The sequence below is a fragment of the Hippocampus guttulatus genome, chromosome 19 (genome assembly GCF_054856545.1).
Source record: "Hippocampus guttulatus isolate MCC_2025c chromosome 19, RoL_Hgut_1.0, whole genome shotgun sequence".
NCBI lineage: Eukaryota > Metazoa > Chordata > Actinopteri > Syngnathiformes > Syngnathidae > Hippocampus > Hippocampus guttulatus.
The window spans coordinates 7,454,990-7,480,130 of NC_141279.1; the positions used below are offsets into that span (position 1 = coordinate 7,454,990).

Consider the following 25,141-nt stretch of genomic DNA (forward strand, 5'->3'; position numbering starts at 1 on the left):
TATTTATGTGCAGTACTTCGTCGTACACAGACTGGAAAAATAAATTGCACTTCCTCCTGTGACATAAATGGGTAATTCCACACGAGAATGAGTTCTCTGAAATACCGTTTCTCTGATGAGAAACTGCAAAAGATGACAATTTGTAATTGTATGCTGTTGCATTGCATGTAGATCTTTTTCCTCCCAACTGAAATGCATGCAATGATTTACATAATCATGAACAAATAATATTTTGGGTCTCTTTAGTACAAGTTACAACATATTAGAGTGATACAACGACATTTATGATATTTTTTAAATTGCTGTTAAATGCTGAAAATGCGTGTATGTTTAAAGGATTTTTTTTTAAAAATTATTTTGAGCAATATTTTTCTCCTTATCGTTTGTTAGTTTTTTAATAGCAGAAAGTGACTCGTCACATTTCGGCCATGTTCGTCAATTTCCGTAACTCCTCCTCCAATGCAACCTGGGATGTTGTTAGGGGCAACTGTCAGAGACGCTATTGTAGCCACACAGGGCAAAACGTTTTCCAAGAATGCCTGAAAATTAACAGCTAATTGAGTGGTGTAGGCAAGTCTTGAAAGAAAAATCCTCGTCCGGTCCTGTTGTTTAGAAGAGCGCCATTGAAGGCTGGGGCTAAGTTTGGATCATGAATCCAAGCTAGCCGAGGTGGGGAAATCCAAAATGGATGCCGCCTGGAGTGATTTTGTTGAGTGAGCTGCCTAGATGTAGACTAACACCATCGGTAACACCGTTTGGAAGGAAAGACGCTTACGAGGGTATGTTTTTTCCTCATCTGTGTAAAAAAGTATATGACGAAGAGGTCAATAAGAACGAATTAATGCAAGTCGTGAAGTGTTCGCGCAAATTACCCCGCGTGGAGACGGTAAAGAGTTCTGTGAAAAATCTGTTGTTGTTCGACAAATGTGTAAAGGGATTAAATGTTTTGCTACTTTAAATTGCAAACTCCCTCCATAAACTCGTATCAATTTCACTAATCCCCCCCCCCCCACACACACACACATGGTTTACTAATAGTCGTGTCAATTCAATGTTATCAATAAATGGTCTTATAATTACTGTGTCGTGCATAACAATATCGAATCGATATAAAGCCAACATTTCCCACAGAGTTGTTAACAGGCCAGTAGCAAGGGGATGCTCAAGTGGCCCATCAGTGCAAAGCTATCAAGACGTGTCAGTCAAATAAATGAAAACATACTGCGGCGATAATTGAACACAATATAATCATAACAAAGAAAAAATAACACATTTCTATTGCCACATTGTGTCTCTTCCTCACACTTCTGAGGTTCAGGGGTCGAAGCTCAGTTGGTGCCCTCCCGTGTGGATTTGGTGTGTCATTTATCAGCCATCTTTCTAACCCACTTCGGTACACCGAAGACATGGCGGTGTATTTCGACCACCGTGTTGAGACCCCTGAAAATTGTGAGGACCCCTCTCAGTTGACGTGGCACTCAGCTCTGTCCATACTGGCTGTGGCTTCACGAAACTCCAGCACTGGAGGAAATGTAAACATCTACTTACAGCAGGTAAACTGGAATGTGGTTGTGAGAATGTGTTTTATTTGTCAAATAGATATTTTTTGTCTGTCTGCCGACCCATCGCAACGAATCCCTCTCCAAATGCAGGGAGAGCATGTGGAGACCTGCCATGTTGAGCGTCCTCATCGGCCCACGATGCTTTGCTGGCATCCCATAAAGCCAGTGTTGGCTGAGGGCTGGGAGAATGGCGAGGTGCTGCTTCTGTTACACCCTTCCGGGGATCAAAATGTCCTGCCGAGCACGCACACGGCGCACATCACACTGCTGGAGTGGAGTAGCTCGGGAACTCGCTTGGTAACTGGGGACCAGGTAGTGTCTTTTAAGAACACAGATAACTTTGCTTTTCTGTAAAACAGTGATAGACATCTGGTGATTTGGGACATAAAATATTTTGTACATGTGACTTAGCAACAGTTAGAAACTGAAGGTTCTAGGATGGCAACAGTTGAAGACCTGTAAAGCACCACATAAAAATGTCTTTCATTTATCTAACATCAGAGCGGAACTGTAGCCGTTTGGAAGGTGGATGCCAGAGGGAGACTTCAAGGGAACCATCAAGTGAAGCATGCATACAACTCCCCCATCACTTGCTGTTTATTCAAACCAAGTTCGCCTGGAGAGTGAGTAAACAGGATGACTATTGAAAAAAAATCTTAAATATACGTATTTATTATTATTATTTTTGCAGCGACGTGAAAATGCTGGCCCGTGCATCAGTGAGTGGGGATGAGAACGCTTTGGACATGTTCAGCTGGAAGGGAGCGCCTCTCAAGATGGGGCCGCAGGAGGGCCTTGCTTTCTATGTCAGCACTGCAGATGGTAAGAACAAGTGTAATTTTTAAAGACCCAATGAAGTGGATTTAGAAATGTGTTTCTAAATGCATTTTAGATGGAAAAAGCACAATACAAATTCAAGCTCATGTTTGTTTGTTTTAATGGTGCACCGGTCCCTATATGAAGTGTATACTTTTTTAAATGATACGGCATAACATGTTATTGTAAATTATTTTGTGGACCCCCAGCTACAGCTTCCGGACCCTCTCCCCTCCCCACGTTTGAGAACCACTGATCTAAAGCATGTTTTACAGGTAATGTACACAGTGTGGACGAGCATGGGAAAACAAGCATGCTCCTCAGTATGGACGGCGCCATCAAGAAAATGTTCTACCTGGAGACCAGGGAGGTGCTTACAGTGATCACTGACACGATGATGCTGTCACAGTACACTCTGGGACCAGAAGGTGACGCCCAGGAATTTCAAAAGGTGTGCTCAACAGAAGAAAAAAAACATTCTCCTTATTGCCTGCTGTAAAACACATTGTTTTCTTTAAAACACTTGACAAGGTCAAGCTGAGCAGTAAGAGTGGCCAAAGCGTCGACATCGTGTGGGCACAAAATGGTCTCGTTATCACAGCCACAGGGGAGCAACTCATCAGGTTGGCATCCTGTACGCTCAACAAACAAAGCACACCTACACACTTACTGACCATTTACGTGATGTTCTCTCCTTATTTGGTTTTCTAGGTTATGGGATCTCGAGCGAAACGAAAACTATGCATTGTCTCTTGATGAGACTCTTGGCTTTGAGAGGGGCGAGATGATCAACTGTGTTTCCTACTGTGCAGGAAAAGGTCTATATTAATATTTTTAAATAGAAGAAAGGGAATAGGAGTAGTGTTTCTCTCTAACAAAAGCATTCAGGTCGAAGTAAAATGTATGTTGCATTGGAATTACTATGAGAAGTGCAGTACCCATATTCTCCATACAGTACACAGAGTACTTTCATATGCAATTTATCATCTTGCATTTCCTGTTGCAATTTACTTCTCCAGAAATTCTTGCCGCTGGCACCAGTCACGGACGCATAGCGATGTGGAAGATGGCGGTGCATCCCGACCGCAGCAGAAGTGACACAAAAGCCCAGTGGAAGCTTCAGACTCCCACGGAAATAGAAGGAAACGTCACTCAACTGCAGGTATTTAACACACTTTTGTCTTGTTCAGTGCAAATAAATATTTGATTCGTACTCGCCTTACAGTGGGGCACCAGTCTGAATCTGCTGGCAGCCAACAATTCCGCCACGGTGGTCATCCTGCACGAGCACGTAATGTCAGCCCACTGCAGCCAGCAGGTGGCAGCGGTGCAGTTGACGCCGACCCAGCTCAGCATCACCCAGTTCCACACAGGGCTGCACCTGGCTCTGCAGTCAGAAATGCACATCAAGGGAGTCTGTGTGACCAAGGTAAGCAGCCAAGGGTGTCGAGAATGGAACCGAATGGGATGTAGACAAATCCGCATGTGAGTGTTTGGGTGTGAGCTGGGGCTGAAAACGACTAGTCACCGACGACTCGACTTGGATTTCAAATATTTTTGTTCTGTTTTGAATTGTGCCAGGTCCTGAAACTAAAACGCAGACGTGTTCAGAAACGTCACATCAGTTCTAATTGTGTGTCCATCCCGACAGGATTCTGCAACGGTTTGGAGCGGCAAACAGGTCACTGTGTTTGAGATGTCAGGGGCTGCCCTACATAATAAAGGTACACTCACTTACTCCACTTTTAACTGAACACGCTCTCAAAAGTACAAACGGTGCCTTGACACATTCACCCCGTTTATCCCTCCACCTAATTTTGTGAATGATGAGAAAGTCGAGCAGTTGTGCTCCCAGAACAAATGTTCTCATTTATTTTCCACCCACACCTTTTAAATTCAATCTCTTGTCTTTGCTTCTTTTTTTGTCTCTGCTGATACCCCAGGATCATTCCCTTGTGACTCCCATGTCGTAGCTGTACATGGTGAGAACCTTTACACCGTGGAACCCAACAGAGTCCAGATTCGCACACCGCAGGTTTGTTGAGCCTCTTTGGGAAGCTGTGGTGAACTCATTTAGTAACCATCCCGTTTCTCGTTAATTAGGGCACAGTGAAACAGCTCTTGAATTTCTCCAAAGCGGAGGGCAACCCAGTGCTCCTCAGTGTGTGCCAGTCTTACCTAGTGGTCGGCACAGACACGTCGCATATCAGAGTTTTTGATCTGACCCGAAGGTTTGTTCACGATGATGTTACTCCAGATCAAATACTTGTCCATATATGCGTCTGCGTCAATGTGTGTTTTTATAGAGATGCTAAAGCTCACTGCAATGCGAAGAACCTGACTGACCAGATTCCCAATCTGGGAGCCCTGCGTTCAGTCAAGTGTAATGCCAATGGCAGCCAAGTCAGCATCTTAATCACACAGGTAAATGCATAACAGCCACTCTCATTTGTTTATATTTATGATGCATATAATTCAGTTTGATGAATTTAATATGGACAGTGTTTGTACTCCAGTTGTGTCACAGATTTTATGAAGTGTCCTTTTTTAAAATGGTTTATTGAATGCTGATTCCCCTCCTCCCCTTCCCCCTCTTAGGTGAATGGTCGACCTGACCAAAAAGTGTACTTCTATGACATCGAAATGGACACAATGACACACTTTGACTTTTTCACTGGCAGACCACCCAGTGGTATCTCACAGCCCGAAGACGGTGAAAGGTAAGCAACGGCGCTTGCGCCCCGTTTCTATTGTTTTATAATCCGCTTGTGTTTTGTGTTTCAGACAGCAGTTTCAGGAGAGCGAGCTTAGCGGCCGATGCCCTGTATCGCACTTCTGGGACGAGAGTGAACCTCGACTCTTTGTGTGTGAGACTGTGCCGGTCAGCTCCGAAACCTCTTCATCTGGTTACTGGGACACGGTAAAGATAATGTTGAAATAATTCTCCGGCGAAAGCAGCTTTTAGAGTTTCATTTCACTGCACAACCAGCATTATTGGTCAAAAATAATTTTTAAAAAGTGTATACGGTGTTTATGTTTTTGCTCAGTATTGGTTTGATCATGACTTTGCACGTCCTTTCTTTATTTTCCAGGTGGATGTGTCAGTGGTGACGCTCTTCTGTACTCAGGAACATGGCCTCCTCTTGCAGGACTGCTACCCCAAACCAGCAGGACTACAGGCCCTCCTTGCTCTTGACGTGCCTTACTATTATTTCAGCTGCAAGGTGAGGTTGGGCAATTCTTTTGTTTATCCGTTGCTTCATGATTTTCTTCTTCCCTGGATGTGCTGATTCTGTCTGGTATATAGTTTCCTTTGCACCCGCCACTACTCTAATTTGCCACTCTTGTTTGGTCTAACGCACCCTAGCTATTATTTCGGAGGGGTGGTGTCTTCCAATCAGAAGTAAGTGCCTGTGTGCGCCTTTCCTTCAGAAAACTAAACATTTTCTTCCATTCCTGGCAGCACAAAAGTGTCCCTGTCTGGTGAATATAGCGTTGTTGTTTATTCCAACGCTGTAGTATGCTTTGACTCCCACCCACTCCAATGTACACAGTCCATCCAAGACGTCTTCACAGAACCTTTACTTTTTCCTCATTTTGTGACACGCTTATTTCTTGTGTTTCTAAAGGAGGTTTCCGCCACGTCAGCGCCAGCAAATCAGAGCCAGCCATCACGAGGGTCAGTGGCCCTCTTCCCCCAAATGGTCTCCAGGCGAGCGCTCAGGGACTTTGAAGGCCTGGAGAACTGCGACAAGTCCACACGTGACGCCATGCTCAACTTCAGCTTCTACCTCACCGTCGGCCACATGGACGAAGCGTTCAAGTCCATCAAACTCATCAAGAGGTAAGAAGTCAGGCTGGGTCAGCTCAGGGCCGTTTTTCCGCAGAGGTTACTACCCACTTTTATCCAGTCATCGTGTTCATCGGCAGTCCTGTCCACAAGGACTTGAGTTCAAAGACTTGACTAAAGACCAACAAGGAGAGCATTGTTTTGTTCGGCCTTGACTCTGATTGGCGTTCTCCACAATAGTGTTCAAGCACGGGAGGTTGATTTTGACTCACAAATCGTCTTCACAAGCTTATTCAATCCAATCAAGAGTTGTCATGAATAACATGCTTCACGAATTTTGCTTTTTAAAAAAAAGGTTAAGGCTTTTGGGCTCCCTCCTGAAATTTCAGGATGAACACACACTTGTCCGGTCGCCCTCTGCACTAAACGGGAAAAATCAAATTGAAACAATCAGGTGGGAAAAACATCCCGCTAGCCGGATATTCCAGAGACTTTAATAGATCTGCTGACAGCTTTACTAAGCTCCTCATTGATAGCTATTTTTACTGCTTTTCCAAAGTTTGACATTGTTTGCTGAATGAAAATGCCCACCTATGTTTGCTACCTTCTTTCTTATGGGTCAAGTCTGATCCTTGAATGACTCTGAATAGTGATCCAGAAACTTAATTCAGCTCACTCAATATCTCGTTCTCATGAGGATTTCGTAAAACGTCCCTGTAAATTTCTCAATATATCATTGTAAAAAAAAAAAAAAGTGTCTTATTTATATAAATGCATGTCCACTAGGGCTTTAGTGTCCTTGTTAAAATGCTTCATAAAAGTCCTCAGAATGAAGCAGCAATATCAGATACAGGCTGGAATGTCTGTATTCCAGACTCTGCAATTTCCTCTCATTCATGTCGTCCTTGACCTGCAGGGTTATCACCCACATACTGTCTTATAGCCTTCACATTGCAATTTAGACTGGAGGAACAACAGAGGAGGTCATAGGAATAGTCCAAGATATGTATTTAGAAGACAGTATATATTCTATAAAATGACATCACAACAGAAGGTACAATGATCCCAAAAAAAAGTGATGTTCAATGATAAAACAACAACACAACCACCACGCTTGACTTTAAAATTTATTGTAGTTATCAAATAATATTTGTATTCATTAACCGCCGTATGTTTGAAAGATCCACAAGGGTTCTTTACAGATGCATGATATTTATAATCTCAAATATTACGACACCCTATGAGAGCACTGTGTTGATTGGAGTTGACTAATATTAAATTAATATACGGATGTACCACAAAACAAGAAGACTTCTAAGTGGATTACATGGATTGCAAAAAGTGTTGACGTGTGTTTCCGCTGTTGGCTGCTTTTTATGGAGAAGCGCGTGTCGCCATTATGCTTGGAGTAACTATCCCCTTTTGCATTAAAATATGAGTTTCCTATTAAATATTGCCTTGACCCATTCAGAAACCTTCCAAGGCTAACTAGAATGTCCTGACCTACAAAAGATATATCAGCATTACATTTAGATATGCTGTAAAATTTACAGGAAGAGAAAAAAAAACCAATGAGGTATTCTGTTATTATGCTTTATATCCATTCTTTCACAACTCCAAGTCATCGTAATGCCAGAGGACTTTTGAGTAAGTGCACATATAACAATCAAGGTCCAGCTTGATCTTCTGCTTGGCAGGATGTTAAGCACAGAGTGTCCTGGTCCAAGTGTAGCACAGTGTGTAGCCACCAATAAATCAGACTCTCTCTCTCAAAAGGAAATATTTACTTGGTGATGTGACGTCCAAAAGTGATGGGTTATAAAACTTAAAACATGCAGGCGGATGTATGTTGAGCCATGGGAAAACAGGTTAATGAGTTTGAGCAGTCCGGTCCAGGGGGATTTTCTGCTCAACACGGCGAATCCACGTAATCGTTGTCCAGACGCGGGTGGAAAGGGGACGTCAGTGAGCGACTGATGATGATGACCCGCGGCGCCAGGCAATCGTCACGGCGGTGTAAAATGTTCCAGATGAGCATGGCCGCCGCCGTGGTCGCCAGCAGGCACGCCGCTATGTTCACGTAACAGGAGTAGGACAGATGCGTGTAGGGCCCGATCCTGTAGAACGTCACAAGTCCGATCACCAGCACAAAACCTACAAAAGACAATTGACTCAGATAAGCAATTGAGACAGTTTGGCCAGTGTACAGTTTTGCATGTAAGAACCAAATCTGCCTCTTAGTTTCAGTATTTAAGTCCAGTACTCCATTCATACTTGAGACCTTGTAACACGAAAGGGTCACATGACACCACTGAGAGACACGAATTAACAGTTCCCAAATTTAGACTTTTTCACTTCGGGGTCTACTCATGTTTGTTGCCGGTGGTTAATGTCAGAATGGCCTTCTTTGTGTGTCTTATTCTCGTTGTTGCCCCATGAAAAGATATTTTCAAAAACTATGAAGAGGAGGGGTATTCGTGTCTGTGAAATCTCCACCTTTCCTTTGGGTCAAAACTGTCTGCCAGTTGCACAAATCCCTTCATAACATTAAAACAAAGAAATACAAACATTCCACTGGCTGCATATTCTGATGGTTGTTTTACATGGTTACTCATTGATAGCTATTTTTACTGCTGCATTGTGTTTGATTCCTGAAATCCTCCACCCAGGCGATTACGCATTCCCCACCGCGCTAATTTGTTTGTTATTGAACTTTTGTGATTTTTTTATTCTTTTATTTATAGTCACGTATGTGTCTCTTTACCCACGAGGTCCATACTGCTGACTTATTATTCTCAGCTAAACTTACTCCTAACCAACCATAAATTCTCAATAACAAGTATAATCTCGTTCCGATTTTTAAAGAAAGCATGGTTGAAGTCAGTGAAATGATGTGTAAGAAATATAAGAACATTAGAAAAAACAAAGGAGCCTTAAAAACCCATCACTGGTCTTTAGGAACGAAAAGGCTTTGACAATAATTCCAGAGCGCACCTTTCCCGCACCTTTCTTGACCTCACGACGACCCGATACATTCATAAAAGCAAAATTGACCCGTTCAGTAGTTTTACGAGCACGACATGTCCAAGACTTAACAATCCTCAGTGTTCCGGTGTCAAAAGGTTCCCCGAAATAATGACTGGAAACGTGGATACTCTGTATGAATCAGTCGGTTTCCTGCATCGAAGCCTGCCGTTCGTTTATATTTGGCTCTCTCTCTCTCTCCCTCTGCGCTACGGTGATTTGTCATTGTTTCAAGTGAGGATGTGAATAATCGTTTCTGCCTATCGGTGTGTGTCAATCACTCAAATTGGAACGTCGCATTGTTCGCTCAGTGGCTTGGTGTTTAACCCGTCTGGCTCCTCATCCAAGAAAATGAATAATCTCCTGTCTCGGTCGCAGCTAGGGTGGTCTGTGTGAACCTCTCTTTTTTGGCACGCACTTATCTCATCAGCTTCCTTCCCCGTCTTCCTCTTTCCATCCTTCCTTCCCACCCTTCCACACCCTGGACTTCGAGGCTCATGCTTTTACTGGAAGTTTGATGTTATCGGTCGCGGAGAAAAAGCCTGAATTAATCTTGAGGACGATTTTTAGAAATAAGCCAATGGATAAGTTAACAGTAGGGGGAAAAAAGCAAGCAACTGATTTGTGACCAGAAGCCATGATGGAAAAAGTACACCATCTGTAAATGTAGGAAATTAATCCCGTGACCTTTTATGACACAACCTGACTTTCGACACAAGCGCACACATTCCAGCTTCTAGGGGTGAAACGGGCAAAGGCAAAGGAAAAATCCCTGAATGGACCTGAATGTTGCAAACTCACAGTCTGCGCGCACGTTTGGCACGTATCAAAATGAAAACATTCCGGTGCAAGAAGTGGATAAGGCTTAAAAATATCTCCATTCAAGCTGGGACTATTTCCATTCACTACTATAAAGAGTGTGTGGTGCCTTGCGATACAAATTTAGTTTGCTTTGCAACTTAAAACACTTGTACTATATATCAAATCATATTTTGAAATAATTGGAAATCTCATTAATCTGTGGGTGTCTATTCTTAATGTTTTACCATTTCAAATGGGAGAATATCACTGATCTTTTTCAGAACAAACTCCCCCAGAAATCGAGTACGTAGACAAAAGTGACCGAGAATATTATCGATTCATTCAGCAAGACTCCCCATCGTTTTCAGTTTCCATATGCCAAGTCCACTCCATAGGAAAAAAAATTTTAAAAAATGTAAAAATGGAAGAATTGACGGCATTCTCCGCAATGCGCAGCTTTTGCTTCATCCTCTGGGAATGCTTTCTACAAGCTTTTATAGTGGGGTCAGAGGTAAATTCATGTAGTATGAGGGGGGGCCTGGCGTCCGATCTACATTCTTGTCCATCCCAAAGGTCCTTCCACAAACCTTTCCCACAAACTTGTGAGCAGAGCATTTTCAGCCAGAGTAGAATTCATATCCGTTCTTTGGTTCGCTTCATATGTCATCCTCAAGCTGCTTTGCTAGCCATATATGGTCCGACCTTGGAAGATGCCATTTTTTTTTGTTTTTCCTCCCCCTTCCAGGAAGCCTTGTCTAATTTTAGATAGGAAATAGGTGTGTGCTGTTTCAACTGTATTGTCAACATACGTAAAGACGGTCTCATTGATCATCCCTGACTCTCGTCGTAAAAGCTATACTGTACATATCCACGTGCTGATCTGCGAGACATGTCGGATGTCTTTTGTACAGGTCGCTAAGAAGACTTGCGATTCACTGTTGTTAGTGAGTGTGAGTGTCAACCCTCGAATCAAAAGTCCACAGATGAGAGCCATCCTTGCTTAGGGTGGAGGAGCTCATGACAAAGGAGGGTAATTCCCACTTCTGTGCATTTAACTTCCAAAATCCCCCAGCGAAGGCACAAACATTGTCTTCAACAGAGTATCTCCAGGCGGTGCACGCACTCACGGCACAAACAGCCCAGTCCCCGTCGAAAGCGTCTTTCCCGTGCATTCCCCCTCCCGGCTTTTTCCTTCTTCATCTCGGGGGTTTGCATAACAGGTAGTCACAGACATTTCCTCGTCCTGAGCAGGGATATCCTGGCGCCCACCAGTCGCTCGCTGCAGCTCTGGCTCATGGGCTCTGGGCGAAGGCTAAATTTAGACCCAGAGGAGAGACCGCAGACTGATACAGAGCCAAGCGACTGAGTGTCCCTCACTTGAGGGGCAAAAGTCTTGGGCCGCGACTCTTAATTAACTTATCAGTCAAGGGTTGGGCTAGTTCATCCCGAGTCTCTTCTAAGTTTGTGGCAAGTTTGCAGAATGCCATTTTCTGTTCCCACGCCAGTACCCCGATACACGATACAAGGTCCAGAATGGCACGCTTGAGGAGTGTCCCAATAACTCCATCCATTTTCTGACTTTTAACCTTCAGACTGTGGTGTGGTGTGTGGATGTTCGTTGCGCCCTAACATGCAAATGACTTTTTTTATCATTATGAGTCGGGATTTTGAATACTACTTATATCTGACCAATGCAAGTATTAATTCTTGAGTACTCACCGATACTGAGTACCGTAGTACCCCAGTACCAGGTCGGCTCTTTGATGTCAGATGTATCAGTTGCTGGTATTGGCGGCATCGATGAGTAGCCGATACCTTGAAATAAGGCCGGTATCGGCGCGATTCCAGTATCTCGTATCGGTATGTGCCCATCCCCAGTTGTGCGTTTATTTATCCTTGTGAGTAGTTGTTTCGTAGGGTTGGTACTTACTGGCTAGCTGGAAGAGTGCAGCAATGGCCTCCTCCCACCACTGAGATTCTGGCGTGATGAAGGGCAGCTCCATCAGGCCGAGGAGGAAGATCAGTTGACCGGCCGTCAGGGCCACGGTCGCAATCAGGTTACACGCCCGCATCATGTCGAACTGCACTTGAGGGACCACGGGGGAGAGTTGTGTTATACTACCAGCCATCCATGGGCTGGACATGAGCAAATAAACATGCATTGCACATTTGACGAAATCTTGCCTTTCATTGTTGGGCAATAATAAGGTGACCTGACTTGAGACTTGCTTGAAAGTTGCATGTGTCTGTTGCAACGGACTGCAGCAGTTATTTGTTTTATCACTCTGCGCTGCTGCCCATTGTGCTTAGTTGGCAGTGGCCATGCGGTTCCCCAAACGTATTCTTGAATGGCCTTTTGTCAATGGCGCTTTATTAGGCGAACTACATGAATGGCTCATACTGTGTGAAAACTCCCAACGATCCAAATCAAGGGAATGAGGCATGCAAGAATTAATTTGATGCAGTGTGAATTCCATTGTTTGAGTAGTTTTGTCAAATATGCTTTGCGCTTTCAATATGAATAAACCCAGTTTCTATTTCTGCTTTCTATCTGTTCAAATTCTAATCTTCACTTGTAGGTGAGATGGAGCCTATCCCACGCGACGTTAGTACAATCTGGACTGGTTGCCAGACAATCGCGGGGCACATATTGACCCTTCACACTCATAGTCACATCTATGAGTAATTTTTCATTGAACACAACATGCACATTTTTGACACTTCAAGGGAGACCCTGAACTCTGTTCTATTAGGTGGAGGTGCTAACCAATATCCCACATTGCCCTCAGGATGAATATAAACAAGGGAGCACAACAAAAGGGACACCGGTAGTGGTAGCGTAATATTGTCTAATGCTTACATTTTACAGTGCTGCGGGATTCTTGATAGCCAGCATACTCAGAGCCCCATCCCAGACTTTCACATTGCCTCTGTGCCACCTGAGCCCTTCGTCCCGCCTGGAGCTCATCCCGACCCCTCTCCCCTCCGCTGGGGCACATCTTCCACAGTCCCACGCTCCTCTTGCGCCCGTCCTCCAGGGCTTGCAGGACCCAGCTAGGAGTGAAGGCGGCCACATTGTTTAGGACCAGGGACAGCAGTGCGACCGCGACCGCCGCAGCCACGAGCCTCTGCACGGCCATGTGACACCCGGTGACCGCCACCCCTCCTCCCCCGCCCTCTCCCTCAGCGGGTTCAGACCCTCGTTCTTCCTCCGGGTCCTGCCTGCTCCCTCGCCTGTCCTCCGGAGAAGCTCCGTGGGCCCCGTGGTTCCTGTCAACCGCCTCCTCCACAGCTGCCGCCGCCTCCCCTTCCAGCGGATCACTTGCAAGTTATACAAACGAAGAAGAGCCGAAGGGGTTGTCGTGACGTTTAGCTAAAGAACATCTCCGTTCATCCTCATTCGCGAGACGGTAACTCCTCAGCCTTCCTCTTCTGACAGCACCGTAGGTATGCACGCATCAATCCGACAGACGCCGAGGTCCATTCCACTGGCTCCAGGTGGCTGCAGCTTGACTCTTGGATGTTGGTTCCCGCGTCCCTTTACTCGCTCCCCCCCTCACGCCTTCACATCTAGTCTCGACTTTTTTGTGTGCAGAGTCCACAAGGAAGATAGAGTCTCACGTATTGTTGCAAAAAGTCTCTCCACCGCCGACAACAAAAAGTTTCCCAAAAACCACCTCGCTCTGCTTCCTTCCAACGTTCCCCCTTCTGTGTCCCTCACAGCAAATTCTATAAGATTAGAGTTGATTTCTTGCAGATGGTCAGTGTGCAACAGCAGCACGTCATAGCCGGACAGCTCCCTCCTTCGCAGTTGCTTTAAGTGTGCACACATGCCAAGGTTTTGGTGTGACTCGAATGTCCAAAAAGACCCCCAACCCCCTCCCCTCTCTTGGACGTCACTGTTGTGTATTCTTTTGTCTGCAGCCCGGGCGGAGGTGGGGAGGGGGGTGAGGGGGCGTTCACTTGAAGTCCTCTCTTGTGTGCAACAAACACGTTGGCCACCACAGTCGACCAGCAACAGGATGTGTTTCCTGAGAGGAAAAGAGACTGGGAAGAGGGGCCAAATGTGGACCTGTTCCTTCTCTTGTCTTTCCTTTTCTGGCTCTCTAGATGTTGCCGCTCCTCTGCATTTCAGAGTGCTTCTCTCATTGTTTTCGGCCATGCATACAAGGCCTGACTATTTCTGACAGGTCCTGTACAGAACTCGGCTTATCTGGCCGACATGTGGCTTGCTGTAGTTTGACGTGAATGCCGTTGCCCCCCCCCCCCCCCTTGTACACCATGGGCCCCTAAAGATTTGGGCTATTTCCTGTTGCCCAACTTTAATAAACAGCACACATCTGTATCTGCTAAAGCAATGAGGAGGGACTGGTGGGAGCCAAATAAGGAACAGATGGCTAAAGAATCTTGAATATGAGCTTTAAGCAATCGCAAAAAGGGATTCTGGCTTTTGATTTACCACAGAAAGTGTGTGTGTGTGGGGGGGGGGGGGGGGGGTACAAGTCCAGAAAGTAAGATACAGTTGTCGTTCTGTACACACCCTGAACTTTATTTTCTGATGACTAATCAAGAACACTAACCTGTTCCTGACTTTTATTCTCACCAGCAAAGCAGTATGGGAAAACATGGCACGCATGTGTGTGAAAACTCGCCGGTTGGATGTGGCCCGAGTGTGCCTCGGCAATATGGGAAATGCCAGGGCAGCGAAAGCTCTGAAGGAGGCCGAGGCAGAGCCGGAGCCAGAGACCCACATTGCGGCGTTGGCCATTCAGCTCGGCATGCTGGTAGGACACGAAAAAACTGAAGTCATCTTGCTCTTTGTTTCCTGTCTATGCCCATGCAACATCGAAATGTCACCCTTCCCTTGCTGTCCTCCAACAGGAAGATGCTGAGAAGTTGTACAAGAGCTGTCAACGCTATGACCTTCTCAACAATCTCTATCAGGCGGCTGGCCAATGTGAGAAGGCGCTAGAAATCGCTGAGAATCACGATCGCATCCACCTACGCACCACCTACTATAATTATGCCCGCTATTTGGAGTCCATGGGTGACAAGAGCTTGGCCCTGGCGAAGTAAGATGGTTTTCGACAACAGTTAGTCACACGCATATTCGTCATTCAATATTCACGATATGCATATGTATATATAATTTGTCCAATCATTCTTCCAGTTATGAAAAATCCGACACCCACCGAGTGGACGTGCCCAGAATGCTTCAAGATGACCCTTTGTCTTTAGAAATCTATGTTAAGAGGATGAAAGACAAGTATGTCTATTCTGTCTAAACACGCACGCTATGCCGACGCGCTTTGAAATAGACTATTATCATTACACCACAGGAGCCTCTACAAATGGTGGGCCCAGTATTTGGAGAGCCAATCAGAAATGGATTCCGCTCTGGACTTTTATGAATCTGCTCAAGATTACCTCTCCCTGGTTCGAGTTCACTGCTACATGGGGAACGTTCAGAAGGTGATCGTGAAAGTATTGACGTTCTAATGGACACAATCTAATCTGATTCAACACAGGGTTAATTTTAGCATTATTGAAATGAATTTGTTCGACAGGCATGTGAAATAGCCATCGATACAGGTGACAGGGCAGCGTCCTACCACCTGGCTAGGCACTACGAGGGTCACGAGGACATCAAACAAGCTGTGCACTTCTACACTCGAGCACAGGCCTACAACAACGCCATACGACTCTGTAAGGTGAGTTCATTGCTGGTTGTTCATACACAACTGACGGGTGTTTATTGATTGCAATTTGTTCAGTGGCAAGACTGCTGGTGCATTCATCATTTCTCAGCATTGTGATGCTTTTTTTTTTCCTCCATAAATTATTTTGTCTTCACGTTGAATAGGAGAACGGTTTGGATGACCAGCTGATGAATCTGGCTCTGCTCAGCAACCCGGAGGACATGATGGAGGCCGCCTGTTACTACGAGGAGAAAGGCGTCCACATGGACCGAGCGGTTTCACTCTACCACAAAGTATGTCGACTGTTGGTTTCATCCAGCAAACCCCCCCCTCAGGTCGTTTGCATTCCTTCACATATTCCATGATTCTCCACAAGAGGGCAGCATTTGTTTAGATTAGCATTGGAACATTTGTAAGTAGATGGTGTTTTCTGTTAAAGGCTTGAGTAAGGATTAAAAATGTGGAGTAATTTTCGTATTGTATCAACTCTGGGTATATTTCCTGAATGGCGTGCAGGTGTTATTGTCTTACGTTTTGGTTACAATTTACTATTTAATTTTCCCCTGTGTCGTGCGTGACTCTGTAGGCCGGTTACGTCTCCAAAGCCCTGGAAGTGGCCTTCGCGACAGAGCAGTTCGCAGCACTTCAGATGGTTGCCGAGGACCTAAATGAAAGCTCGGACCCGGCTCTCTTGGCGCGCTGCTCTGAGTTCTTCATCCAACATTCCCAGTATAAAAGGGCTGTGGAGCTGCTGATCGCGGCAAAGAAGGTGCCGTTCGTCCTTGTTCACGTCCATCTTCATACGGCGACTTTTATTTGACGGTGTTCTTGTTCTCAGTACCCTCAGGCCCTGGAGCTGTGTGTAAATGAGAACCTGACTATCACGGAGGAGTTTGCCGAGAAAATGACCGCGACGGATTCAAAAGACTTGTCTGAAGAGGCTCACAAGGAGCTGCTGGAGAAGATAGCCGAATGCTGCGTGCGTCAGGGAAACTACCATCTGGCCTCCAAGAAATTCACACAGGCCGGAAACAAGCACAAGGTAAGAAATGCTTCAACGAATTTTAAATGCACAGAAAACATGTCTGATAAAAAAGCCTGATGTTCAACTGTTCACCAACTAATAATTGGACCAGAATTGTTCTTTTACAACTGTATTTATTACGCAACTTATTTTTATGGTTCAGGTCATAAAATACCATGAGGAGGAGGTGGAAGAAAGTCATATATGTGAACGTCATAAGTCAATTTCAAATTATTTTCCAAACAGGCAATGAGGGCACTGCTGAAATCAGGCGACACAGAGAGGATTGTACTCTTTGCAAACGTTTGCCGTCAGAAGGAGCTTTTCGTCATGGCCGCCAACTACCTTCAGTCTGTAGACTGGAAAAACCCAGAGATCGTGAAGACCATCATTGCTTTTTACACAAAAGGGAGAGCACCGCACCTGCTCGCTGGCTTCTATGAAACCCGTGCACAGGTAGCACAGTGCTCCATTCTGTTCTAATCCAAGACTAACAGTGTACAACTTCACAGAACCTTTTTTTTTCTCTCAAGGTGGAAATCGATGACTATCAGAGCTATGACAAGGCTCTGGATGCTTTGAGTGAGGCGGTTAAATGCCTCTCCAAAGTCAAAAACTCAGATGGACAACAGGAAGCCAAACTGGCCGAGCTGCAGCGAAAAATCACTCTCATTAAGAAATTTGTCCACGCCCGCAAGTAAGGATATACACAGAACCCTACCATTCAAACAACATAACACACACACAAAAAAAGCACATTTCTAATTTACAAACATTTCAACTGTGGTGTGTACATTGTTTTTCTCTTCATTTCTTATTTTGGCTCTGATCTTCTCCTAGGTTGAAATCCGAAAATGGTGAGGAGGCACTGAGCATTTGTGAAGGCTTATTGGAGGAACCCGAGTTAGACGCCGCTGTCAGGGTTGGCGATATTTTTGGTTTCCTGATCGATCATCACTGTCAGCACGGCAACTTCAAAACTGTGATTGTTATTATTGTTATTATTTTAGTAAACTCTCAAAATGCACTTAAATACAAATTCCCAATTGTTCTAACTTCCACCGTATGTTTTTCCTAGGCCTATAGCAAGCTGGAGAAGCTCCAGAATGTGGTCCCTTCACAAAATATCAGATACTATGTTAAACAGCCCAACTTGGACGCCCTGCACAAACACATGGGTCTCACGATGCATTCCGGGGACCAAAAACATCACGATAAAGAGGAAGATGAAGTGGAGGAGGACTTGAACGTCCCCTAAAATCCCATGAATGACCTCAGATTTTTTTCAAATGAAATATTTTTCCCGTTGTGTCACTGGGTGGCGCTGTTGTCTACATATAGAAGCCATGTCAGTTTGTTCATGTCCTCACCGGTGCAATTTAATAATAGCAAAACATATACAATACTTGTCAATTTTTTTTATACATCTCATCTATAGCAGTGTGTGCAGATATGGACTTTTATTGTCGTTGTCTAAGCATCATTTTGTGTTCACATTTTACATGAAAAATATACAATCAAGTCCATTGTTTGCTGTATGTATGTAAATAAATGTTTTGAATCTTTTGTACAAAGAAAATTAGTCGTTTTGTTGTGAAGAGTTGTGTTGTACTGAACCATGGCAACATTCCGCTGAGGGACACAGAGTGAGTATCAAATACTCCACTGTACTTACTGAAGGAATTGTAAATATGGACCCACGGGAGCCTCGCTCATGTTTAAATCAAGCGAAGGACCAAATTCGAGAGGAAAATGTGAGTACAGCATTTTACATCTTGATACAATCGCGTCGGCCTAAATTTGGTTCTCCCACTAATGTTCAGTTCAGTCAGTTCACTAAACTGTCAAAAGGCAAACACTGACGTTGCTTTCTCTTTGCAGCCTCAAAACATGAATGAGCAACTTTCCATCAAAGTAGACTACTTGCAGAATGAAGTGACTCATCTGTCCACCTCCAACACAGACCTATCCAGCAAACTCGTCCGTAGCGAAGAGGAGAAGCTAAAGGTGGAGTACGCTATTCATTATTTTGGGCGTAACTTTATTGGATACATTCTATAAGCAGAAATATAGATATAGATATATTTTTTTTTCACACTCAGATATCAAAGGAGCTTGTGGAGGAGAAGCTTCACATAAACAAGATAAGAGCCCAGTTTGAAGAGGAGACGTTTGAGCTGAAAAATAAGGTCATGCTTTACCTTGCAATTTAAAAAATGCAATTTAATTAATTCAAACGTTTATTGTGAACAGAGAATCAAAACATTCAGTATGCAGTGAAACGCTTTTAACAATTTAATGGCTGCATCAAGTATTGGCTACTTGGTATCGGCGATGTTTGGGTGGAGTGTATGTGCCTTAGCACAATAAAGGGGAGGAAAAACTGTCTGATGTCATTTGTGTACTTCATCTTCTTTACATCTTCCCCCATCTTTAGATATTGAACCAAAAAGATGAAATAAAACAACTACAGACCGAACGAGACAATTTACTCTGCAAGCTCCAGTCAGCCGGGACCCACCGCAAAGCGGGCGAGGAGAGCGACCAAGAGTTGTCCTCGCTCAAGCAAAACGACCTGCCTCTGACTGAGGCCCATCACAAAGAACTGGGCCAAAGCAAGGAGCTAAGTGCAGAACTGCTGGCCTTGGCCCAGGCGCAGGTTGCCTTGCGCAGCCAGCTGGCCGAACAGCACCAGAGTGCTCGGGACACCTCGCAGGACCTTCACGGGGAGCTGGACCGAGTGAGGACCCTCGTTGGCCGCTTGTTGCAGACCAGAGTCAAGGTGAGGTGTTGGCCTTTGCTTGTGATGCTTTCAATGAATTCAGGAGATGTGAAGAAGGACTGACCTGGCCATTCTCATTTTAACAGCCGGAAGACCTTGCAGCTTTGAACAAGGGTCAGAAAAGCATGGAAAAAACGGTATGCGCCTCCCAGTCACTCTTCCTCGCAATAACTCATTCTTCCACATTCCTCAACCGAGTCGAACTAATCAAACTTGCATATAATCACAACATTCAGAACATTCAGGTTTTATTACTCCCCGCAGCTCCTCGGAAATCAGGAGGAGATGAAAGACATGCTGGGGAACTTGAAGCGCAGCTATGAGGAGCAGCAGAGGAAACTCGAGGAGGAGATGTAAGGAATGTTTTGGATTATCATTCTAAAACCGGAACGAGCTCGTGAAAGATGGTGGCGTTCATCCCATATGCGCATCTGCTCTTTGATTTGATTTTCATTTGTGGTCTCTTGACTTCCTCTTGTGATGTGGTTTGCGTTTTCTTCTCTCTTGTGGTTGCAACCGATGTTTGGCCGTCAGCGGGGCGATGGGAAAAGAGCAGCAAATCCAAAGCAGCCAACGGAAACCGTCTGAGGAGACTGTGGTGAGCGAGAACTGTCAAGATCACAGTAAAGTGCAGTCACTTCCAAAATGAGCTTCATTTTTATATACAGTATCTGTGCGCCAAGCTCGTGCCATCATACCCAAGAAGATTTGCGAAGATACAAAAGTTGGGGGGGGAAAAAACTTTTACATGTTGTTATTACGCGATGTTATGTGTCAAATTTTGAGGCGGAAAATTAATTCATTTCGTTTTGGAGTGAGGCTCTAAAAAAAAAAAAAATGAACATGGAAAAAGTGGCACACTGTTGTGGATGCGCGGTCACAAAATAAAGTACTTCTTGTTTCTGTCGTGTTTTGTTTCATCCAAGACATGTGTGTGCTGTCTGAGTCAACTGAAGGAGGCCAAAGAGGAGATTTCAAGGCTGCAGCTGCAAGTCAAACAGCTCCACGAGCTCTATCGTGGAAGGCTGCTGTGCTATTTAAAGGACATAACTGTGAGTAGCTGCACAAACACACAGAAGGATGTCCAAAATATCTGACACCACCGATGCTTTAATCGCGCCTTTAGGAGTTCGTCGATGGCGTCGGGGGAGCCAAAATGGCATCCGAGGGAAACAAATGGAGTGCCTTTGTGGACAACATGCTGAGGGATGTCCGTGCTTCCTACAGGGCCCGCGAAGAGCAGCTCGCCACTGCCACTCAGGCTTACAAAAAGAGACTGCAGAGGACCACCAAGACCCATCACGCCCTAATATGTGCCTATAGGTGCTCTGAGTCTTGTTACATTAAACGTGATTGTAATGAAACATAACTTCTCTAGGTAATGTTAGTTCACCTGTCGTCTCATCCCATCGTGTAGGGATCAGAGGCAGCAGATTTTGGCCAAACTAGACCAAGGTCTGGAGCCTGGACCCCCTGAAAGCCATTTCAGCCTGGAGCCCACTGAGCCAAGAGAAGAATCCGGCAAACGTCAACAGCAACTCGAGCAGCATAAGTCAAAGCGGGGGGCTCAGCGGCAAGTGGCCCGAAACCAGGTCAAGTAATCTTCTCTTGTTTTGTCTGCGTGAATGTTTGCATGGCACACTTTCCTTTGTATTTAAAAACCAAATATTATTTTGAAACCTTGGAACCTGTTGTAACATTTCTCTTCCAGGTGGCAGTCGTCAAAACGTCGAGCCGTTTGACCAATCAGGAGTGAGTGTTCTTTTCCTGTGTTTGAATGTGACCAAAGTCAGCGACTGTGAACGAAAATTGAACCTTACGCAGGATGCCAAAACCGGAGCAGATATTCCAAGAATCCTGGTCGGTCAACACGGAAACAGCTGAAGGAGATAACGGACCCCGCGCTGGTACGTGAAACTTTAGCTGCGCTGCGAATCCTCCATGCTCTAACGTTTTACCACTTTGGCTGCTATGGACGCACAATCTTGCATCTAATGTGGACTTCTTTTTTTTCAGTTGGTACAGGGAATCGATGAGGAGGAGCACAAGTTTCTCACCGCCAGAGCAACAGGTGTCCCATTTGCAGGACTATATCGAAAAGCATCTTGAGAGGTCGGAAGGTCACACAATGATCAGATATTTTCTTTTGAAAGACGTTTTAAATGAATTTTTCACTTTTTTTTTTTGAGAAAAAGTATTGGAAAAAAAAAAGACAGACATATGTCGGGATTGTATAAGAAAAAAAACCCCATCCCCTCTATTTAAAATGCACACTGGACTTAGTAAACTCACAAGCGCAATGGCATGGGAACGGCGTCCCACTCCGCATTCATTCGTGTGATCACTAGGTGGTGTGTTTTCTCCCCCACTGTGCTGGGCAAAAAAACAAGAAGAAATCTGGGCTTGAGAAAAAAATCCCAGGAATGTTTGTAAAGCTTATGTCAATTTCACGAGCTGGGGAGAAGAAAGCGCAGCGACAATGAGGGGTCACCCTAGTGAGAATAATGTCATTACATGTTACCCAGACGGGTACACGCCCGTCCGTGGACACTTTCCCTTTCTATGCTCTGATGTGAGTGGAGCCATTTTTTTTCCTTTCCCTGAATTGAACTTTCATATTATTGCCTCACATTTGTTGTGTAAGAGGGCATGCATACTTTTATTCACCTACAGGATTATTGTAGTACAGTTTTTAAAAACTCCAGATGTTCTAGTAGGCTTTCCTCGTGTTACTCACATCGCAGATGCAAATACACCAATTACCCCCTTCTGAGTTTATTGACATAATTTGGAGCTGCCATAACATCTTAAAGGAAAATGTGGCTTCGGTTATCTAGATAAATATCTTAACTAAATAGATAAAGATACATATCTTGAACTAAATTGAACCAATCTGTGGAATTATGGGAACATTGTCAGGGAGTCATACAGACATGTCACCCCAATCCCCTTTTGAGGGGGCACGGCTGTCCCATCAGGGGAGGGGGTGTGAAACGTTTGCGAGGAATGGGAAGTGGGATTTTGTTGGTAATGTATTACACTCCCAGGACCCTGGGAAAGGGTGTGTATGGTTGGGCGAGTGGTGTGGGGGTGCAGCTTGGGCCTGTGCCAACATAGTCACTGTGCCAAAGAGCTTGTGGGAAAATCAAAAAAGCAGGTTGCCTCTTTGCTGCTGTGCCAACAAGGACACAGAGTTGTAATCGGTGTGAATGAAACTTCCGTACATATAATTAAAAAGATAGGAGAAGATGTGCAAACTGCCTTGTAATAATAGTCAGAACTTTCTGTACAAGTTTACAAAGTGTTTTGACAGAAACAGAACGCATACAGGAAACTGCGTACCGTTTGTTCCATGAAATTGTATCCGCATATTCCCTAGGGTCTGTTTGTTGTGTTTGTCCGAGCCTGCGCTGTTTCATAGCGGCCTATTGAATGCTTTATAAGCCAAGCCTCATCAGCATTATGCCACTTTTTAGCATATCACGCTAACTTTGTAGTTCCTCTTTGCTCTGTTTGGTTGTTGACACTTTGCTCACAGATTTGTTTTGTGGCCAGCATGGTGGGGGAAGAAAGCTTATAATGTGTCCTGCCCAGGATGGGGAGCCATGCAGAGGAAGTACCTCACATGGGCTGTTCGTCAAGAGCCCCTTTGTTTCACGAGGTTAATGCCTAATTGATACGGGCTTAATGAGAACGGGGCTCGCGGGCCCGCAGTGTGTGAGCCCGGGGGCCGGACGGGCAGGCCGTAATTGGAACGGACAAGCCTTGTGTGCCCCAGTGCGCCGGGAAGAGATTTATTGGAACACAAGGAATGGCCAGGGAGAGTGGGAATGGGCAAGGAAAAGTGACAACAACGAGGAAGAATATGGAGCCAGTGGGAATTTGGGAGGTTGGGATTGGGAATATCATGAGAACCAAGTCGGTAACAATGGCAAGTGAAAAGCAAATAGTGTCAAAGCATGTGGAAGGAATTCATGTTTGATACTTGGATAGCTACAGTATGTGATACTCTCGATGGCTAGCTTGCTAACTTGCTTGTTAGCTAGATAAATAGATATAGTTACACAGTCTGATTAAACAACCAAATGCTGTTCCAAAGCATATCATTTCTTCTACTGAAATTCCAGTCATTTAAGGCTAACATAATGCAAAATGCCATAAACGGGCTAATGGAAATGAGCATAAATGTTGGAGTAGTTTGAAACCTTCAAACAACTTCTCCTTTAACACACAGGGAGCAGCAATACCTACAAAATGAGTATACTGCAATACTCAGAAAAACAACTCTTATTGCAATTTAGTTGGGGACCTGCTTTACGTCTTCGTCTTGCTGTTAAGTACACTGCAGCTCTTCTAGTTGATCTCAGTGCTGCCCTGGCATGTTGTGGCACAGTGTGGTTCTACAACTGTGAATTCAGTCTTGATGGGTTTAAAAAAATAAATAAAAATGAAACGACATTGCAATTTATTTGAATGGGGAAAATAGAGTTGAGAAAAAAACCGGAGGTATAATCATGGTCACAAGACGAATTGAACTCAAGGTCAAGTTACCGCCACGCCAACTTGATGCAAAATCCCTCTATGTTAACCCTCAACTGCAATTTTAGCCGACACCTGTCTCTTCTTTTCGGACAAGTTGTCTTTTTGGCCCCCCCACTTTTGCGTCAGACTATTCATGCAGAGTCCCGAGCTCCTCTCCAGACAAGCTTTCAGCACCCGGACTGGAGAGGCACTAAAAGGGAGGCAGGGGTGGAGGGCTGTTTGAAGCGGGTCGCATGCTCTTCAGCAAACCTTGAAGAATTGGGAGTGAAAGCTATAGAGATTCTGGGTGGCTGTGTGAAGAAAGAAAGAAAAAAGAAATAATGACAAGTAAAATTAAAAAAAAGAGGGGATGTGAGGGGAGCTTTGGAAGGAAAACGAATGCTTGACTCACATGAAAAGTTGTTGGGGGTAAAAAGATAAAAATAAATAAAAAAAGGAGAATTGAGGGTGAGAAAAGTAAGGCCGAGAGGTACAGTAAGGGTGAGAAAGACAGACAGGGGAGGGACGGACCGGAGCGAGTGAGAATGAGGCTGAGGGAAGGAAGGTGGAGAGAGACCCCTTTCTGCTTTCCCACACTCACGCCTGTTCCCACACTGGACCTGGCTAATCCCTGTCTTAATTGGGGGAGAATTCCAGCGCACATGTTCGCCTCGGCTGAGCGAAGGGAATGGCTGGAAGATTGGACGGATGGTTTGGGACACATCATCTGTGCATGTTTTAGCAAATGGATTCCAATTATCAATTTAAAAAAAAAATGCACACTGCGCACTGTTTATCCACAGCCTTCACAACATATTGTGCAGTTGTGCCTTGAGATACAAGTTTAAATTGTCCAGTGACTATGCTCGAAACTCAAAACATTTAAATCATCTTTCCCTATTAAAATGAATGGAAATGCGATTCGCTGAGGAATTTTTAAAAAATGCTCTTCAAGAAATACAAAAAAATATTTTTTAAACATTTTTAAAAATATTGGGGGAAAAAAATCCGATTATTTTTATTAGCTTTGATCCGATCTCACGCACTCTTATGACACCGTGCCAGTCAGTATCAGTTGACACATTTTGCCTGGAAGCTGCAGAACACAAGAGGGGAGGCGGG

General features: G+C 44.7%; 3 protein-coding genes across 5 annotated transcripts; 2 read left to right on the forward strand and 1 right to left on the reverse strand.

Moving 5' to 3' along the window:
* The first annotated feature begins 629 nt into the window (after window positions 1–629).
* Window positions 630–18,288, forward strand: ift140 (intraflagellar transport 140 homolog (Chlamydomonas)). 3 transcript variants are annotated; one of them, XM_086138914.1, is made up of 31 exons: window positions 630–779; window positions 1,319–1,553; window positions 1,653–1,874; window positions 2,064–2,185; window positions 2,254–2,384; window positions 2,654–2,829; window positions 2,910–3,001; window positions 3,090–3,196; window positions 3,398–3,540; window positions 3,604–3,807; window positions 4,030–4,102; window positions 4,322–4,413; window positions 4,482–4,609; window positions 4,685–4,802; window positions 4,977–5,098; window positions 5,163–5,298; window positions 5,471–5,602; window positions 5,746–5,781; window positions 6,008–6,222; window positions 14,600–14,777; window positions 14,875–15,065; window positions 15,164–15,259; window positions 15,333–15,465; window positions 15,561–15,704; window positions 15,857–15,985; window positions 16,279–16,461; window positions 16,531–16,734; window positions 16,963–17,172; window positions 17,250–17,413; window positions 17,557–17,698; window positions 17,795–18,288. In XM_086138914.1, the coding sequence occupies exons 2-31, from the start codon at window positions 1,407–1,409 to the stop codon at window positions 17,972–17,974; spliced, it is 4,350 nt and encodes a 1,449-aa protein (XP_085995040.1). In that variant the 5' UTR covers window positions 630–779; window positions 1,319–1,406; the 3' UTR covers window positions 17,975–18,288. The 3 variants fall into 3 exon arrangements, with proteins under 3 accessions (XP_085995040.1, XP_085995038.1, XP_085995039.1); XM_086138912.1 differs by having other exon boundaries at window positions 639–779; window positions 1,405–1,553; XM_086138913.1 differs by lacking the exon at window positions 5,746–5,781 and having other exon boundaries at window positions 639–779; window positions 1,405–1,553.
* On the reverse strand, window positions 7,160–13,957 carry tmem204 (transmembrane protein 204). The gene is made up of 3 exons (XM_086099370.1): window positions 12,854–13,957; window positions 11,924–12,079; window positions 7,160–8,322 (listed from the first exon to the last, which is right to left on the reverse strand). The coding sequence occupies exons 1-3, from the start codon at window positions 13,131–13,133 to the stop codon at window positions 8,078–8,080; spliced, it is 681 nt and encodes a 226-aa protein (XP_085955496.1). The 5' UTR covers window positions 13,134–13,957; the 3' UTR covers window positions 7,160–8,077.
* Window positions 18,289–18,407: 119 nt separating the features above from the next.
* Window positions 18,408–25,091, forward strand: ccdc78 (coiled-coil domain containing 78). Its single transcript, XM_086138792.1, has 12 exons — window positions 18,408–18,470; window positions 18,598–18,723; window positions 18,819–18,905; window positions 19,154–19,498; window positions 19,585–19,635; window positions 19,763–19,851; window positions 20,033–20,096; window positions 20,425–20,550; window positions 20,625–20,821; window positions 20,916–21,250; window positions 21,323–21,405; window positions 21,515–25,091. The coding sequence occupies exons 1-10, from the start codon at window positions 18,408–18,410 to the stop codon at window positions 21,097–21,099; spliced, it is 1,332 nt and encodes a 443-aa protein (XP_085994918.1). The 3' UTR covers window positions 21,100–21,250; window positions 21,323–21,405; window positions 21,515–25,091.
* Window positions 25,092–25,141: the final 50 nt, after the last annotated feature.

Excerpts from the sequence above, each read along its gene's own strand:
- ift140 (XM_086138912.1), top strand. The coding sequence starts at position 689 with ATGCCGCCTGGAGTGATTTTGTTGAGTGAGCTGCCTAGATGTAGACTA. Across the intron at positions 780-1,404 it reads AAGGAAAGACGCTTACGAGG|ACATGGCGGTGTATTTCGAC; the intron begins GTATGTTTTTTC and ends GGTACACCGAAG. Across the intron at positions 5,603-5,745 it reads ACTATTATTTCAGCTGCAAG|CTATTATTTCGGAGGGGTGG; the intron begins GTGAGGTTGGGC and ends AACGCACCCTAG.
- tmem204 (XM_086099370.1), bottom strand. The coding sequence starts at position 13,133 with ATGGCCGTGCAGAGGCTCGTGGCTGCGGCGGTCGCGGTCGCACTGCTG. Across the intron at positions 12,080-12,853 it reads ATCCCGCAGCACTGTAAAAT|TGCAGTTCGACATGATGCGG; the intron begins GTAAGCATTAGA and ends TGGTCCCTCAAG. Across the intron at positions 8,323-11,923 it reads TGCACTCTTCCAGCTAGCCA|GTTTTGTGCTGGTGATCGGA; the intron begins GTAAGTACCAAC and ends TGTCTTTTGTAG.
- ccdc78 (XM_086138792.1), top strand. The coding sequence starts at position 18,408 with ATGGACCCACGGGAGCCTCGCTCATGTTTAAATCAAGCGAAGGACCAA. Across the intron at positions 18,906-19,153 it reads CGTTTGAGCTGAAAAATAAG|ATATTGAACCAAAAAGATGA; the intron begins GTCATGCTTTAC and ends CCCCATCTTTAG. Across the intron at positions 19,636-19,762 it reads AGAAAAGCATGGAAAAAACG|CTCCTCGGAAATCAGGAGGA; the intron begins GTATGCGCCTCC and ends TACTCCCCGCAG.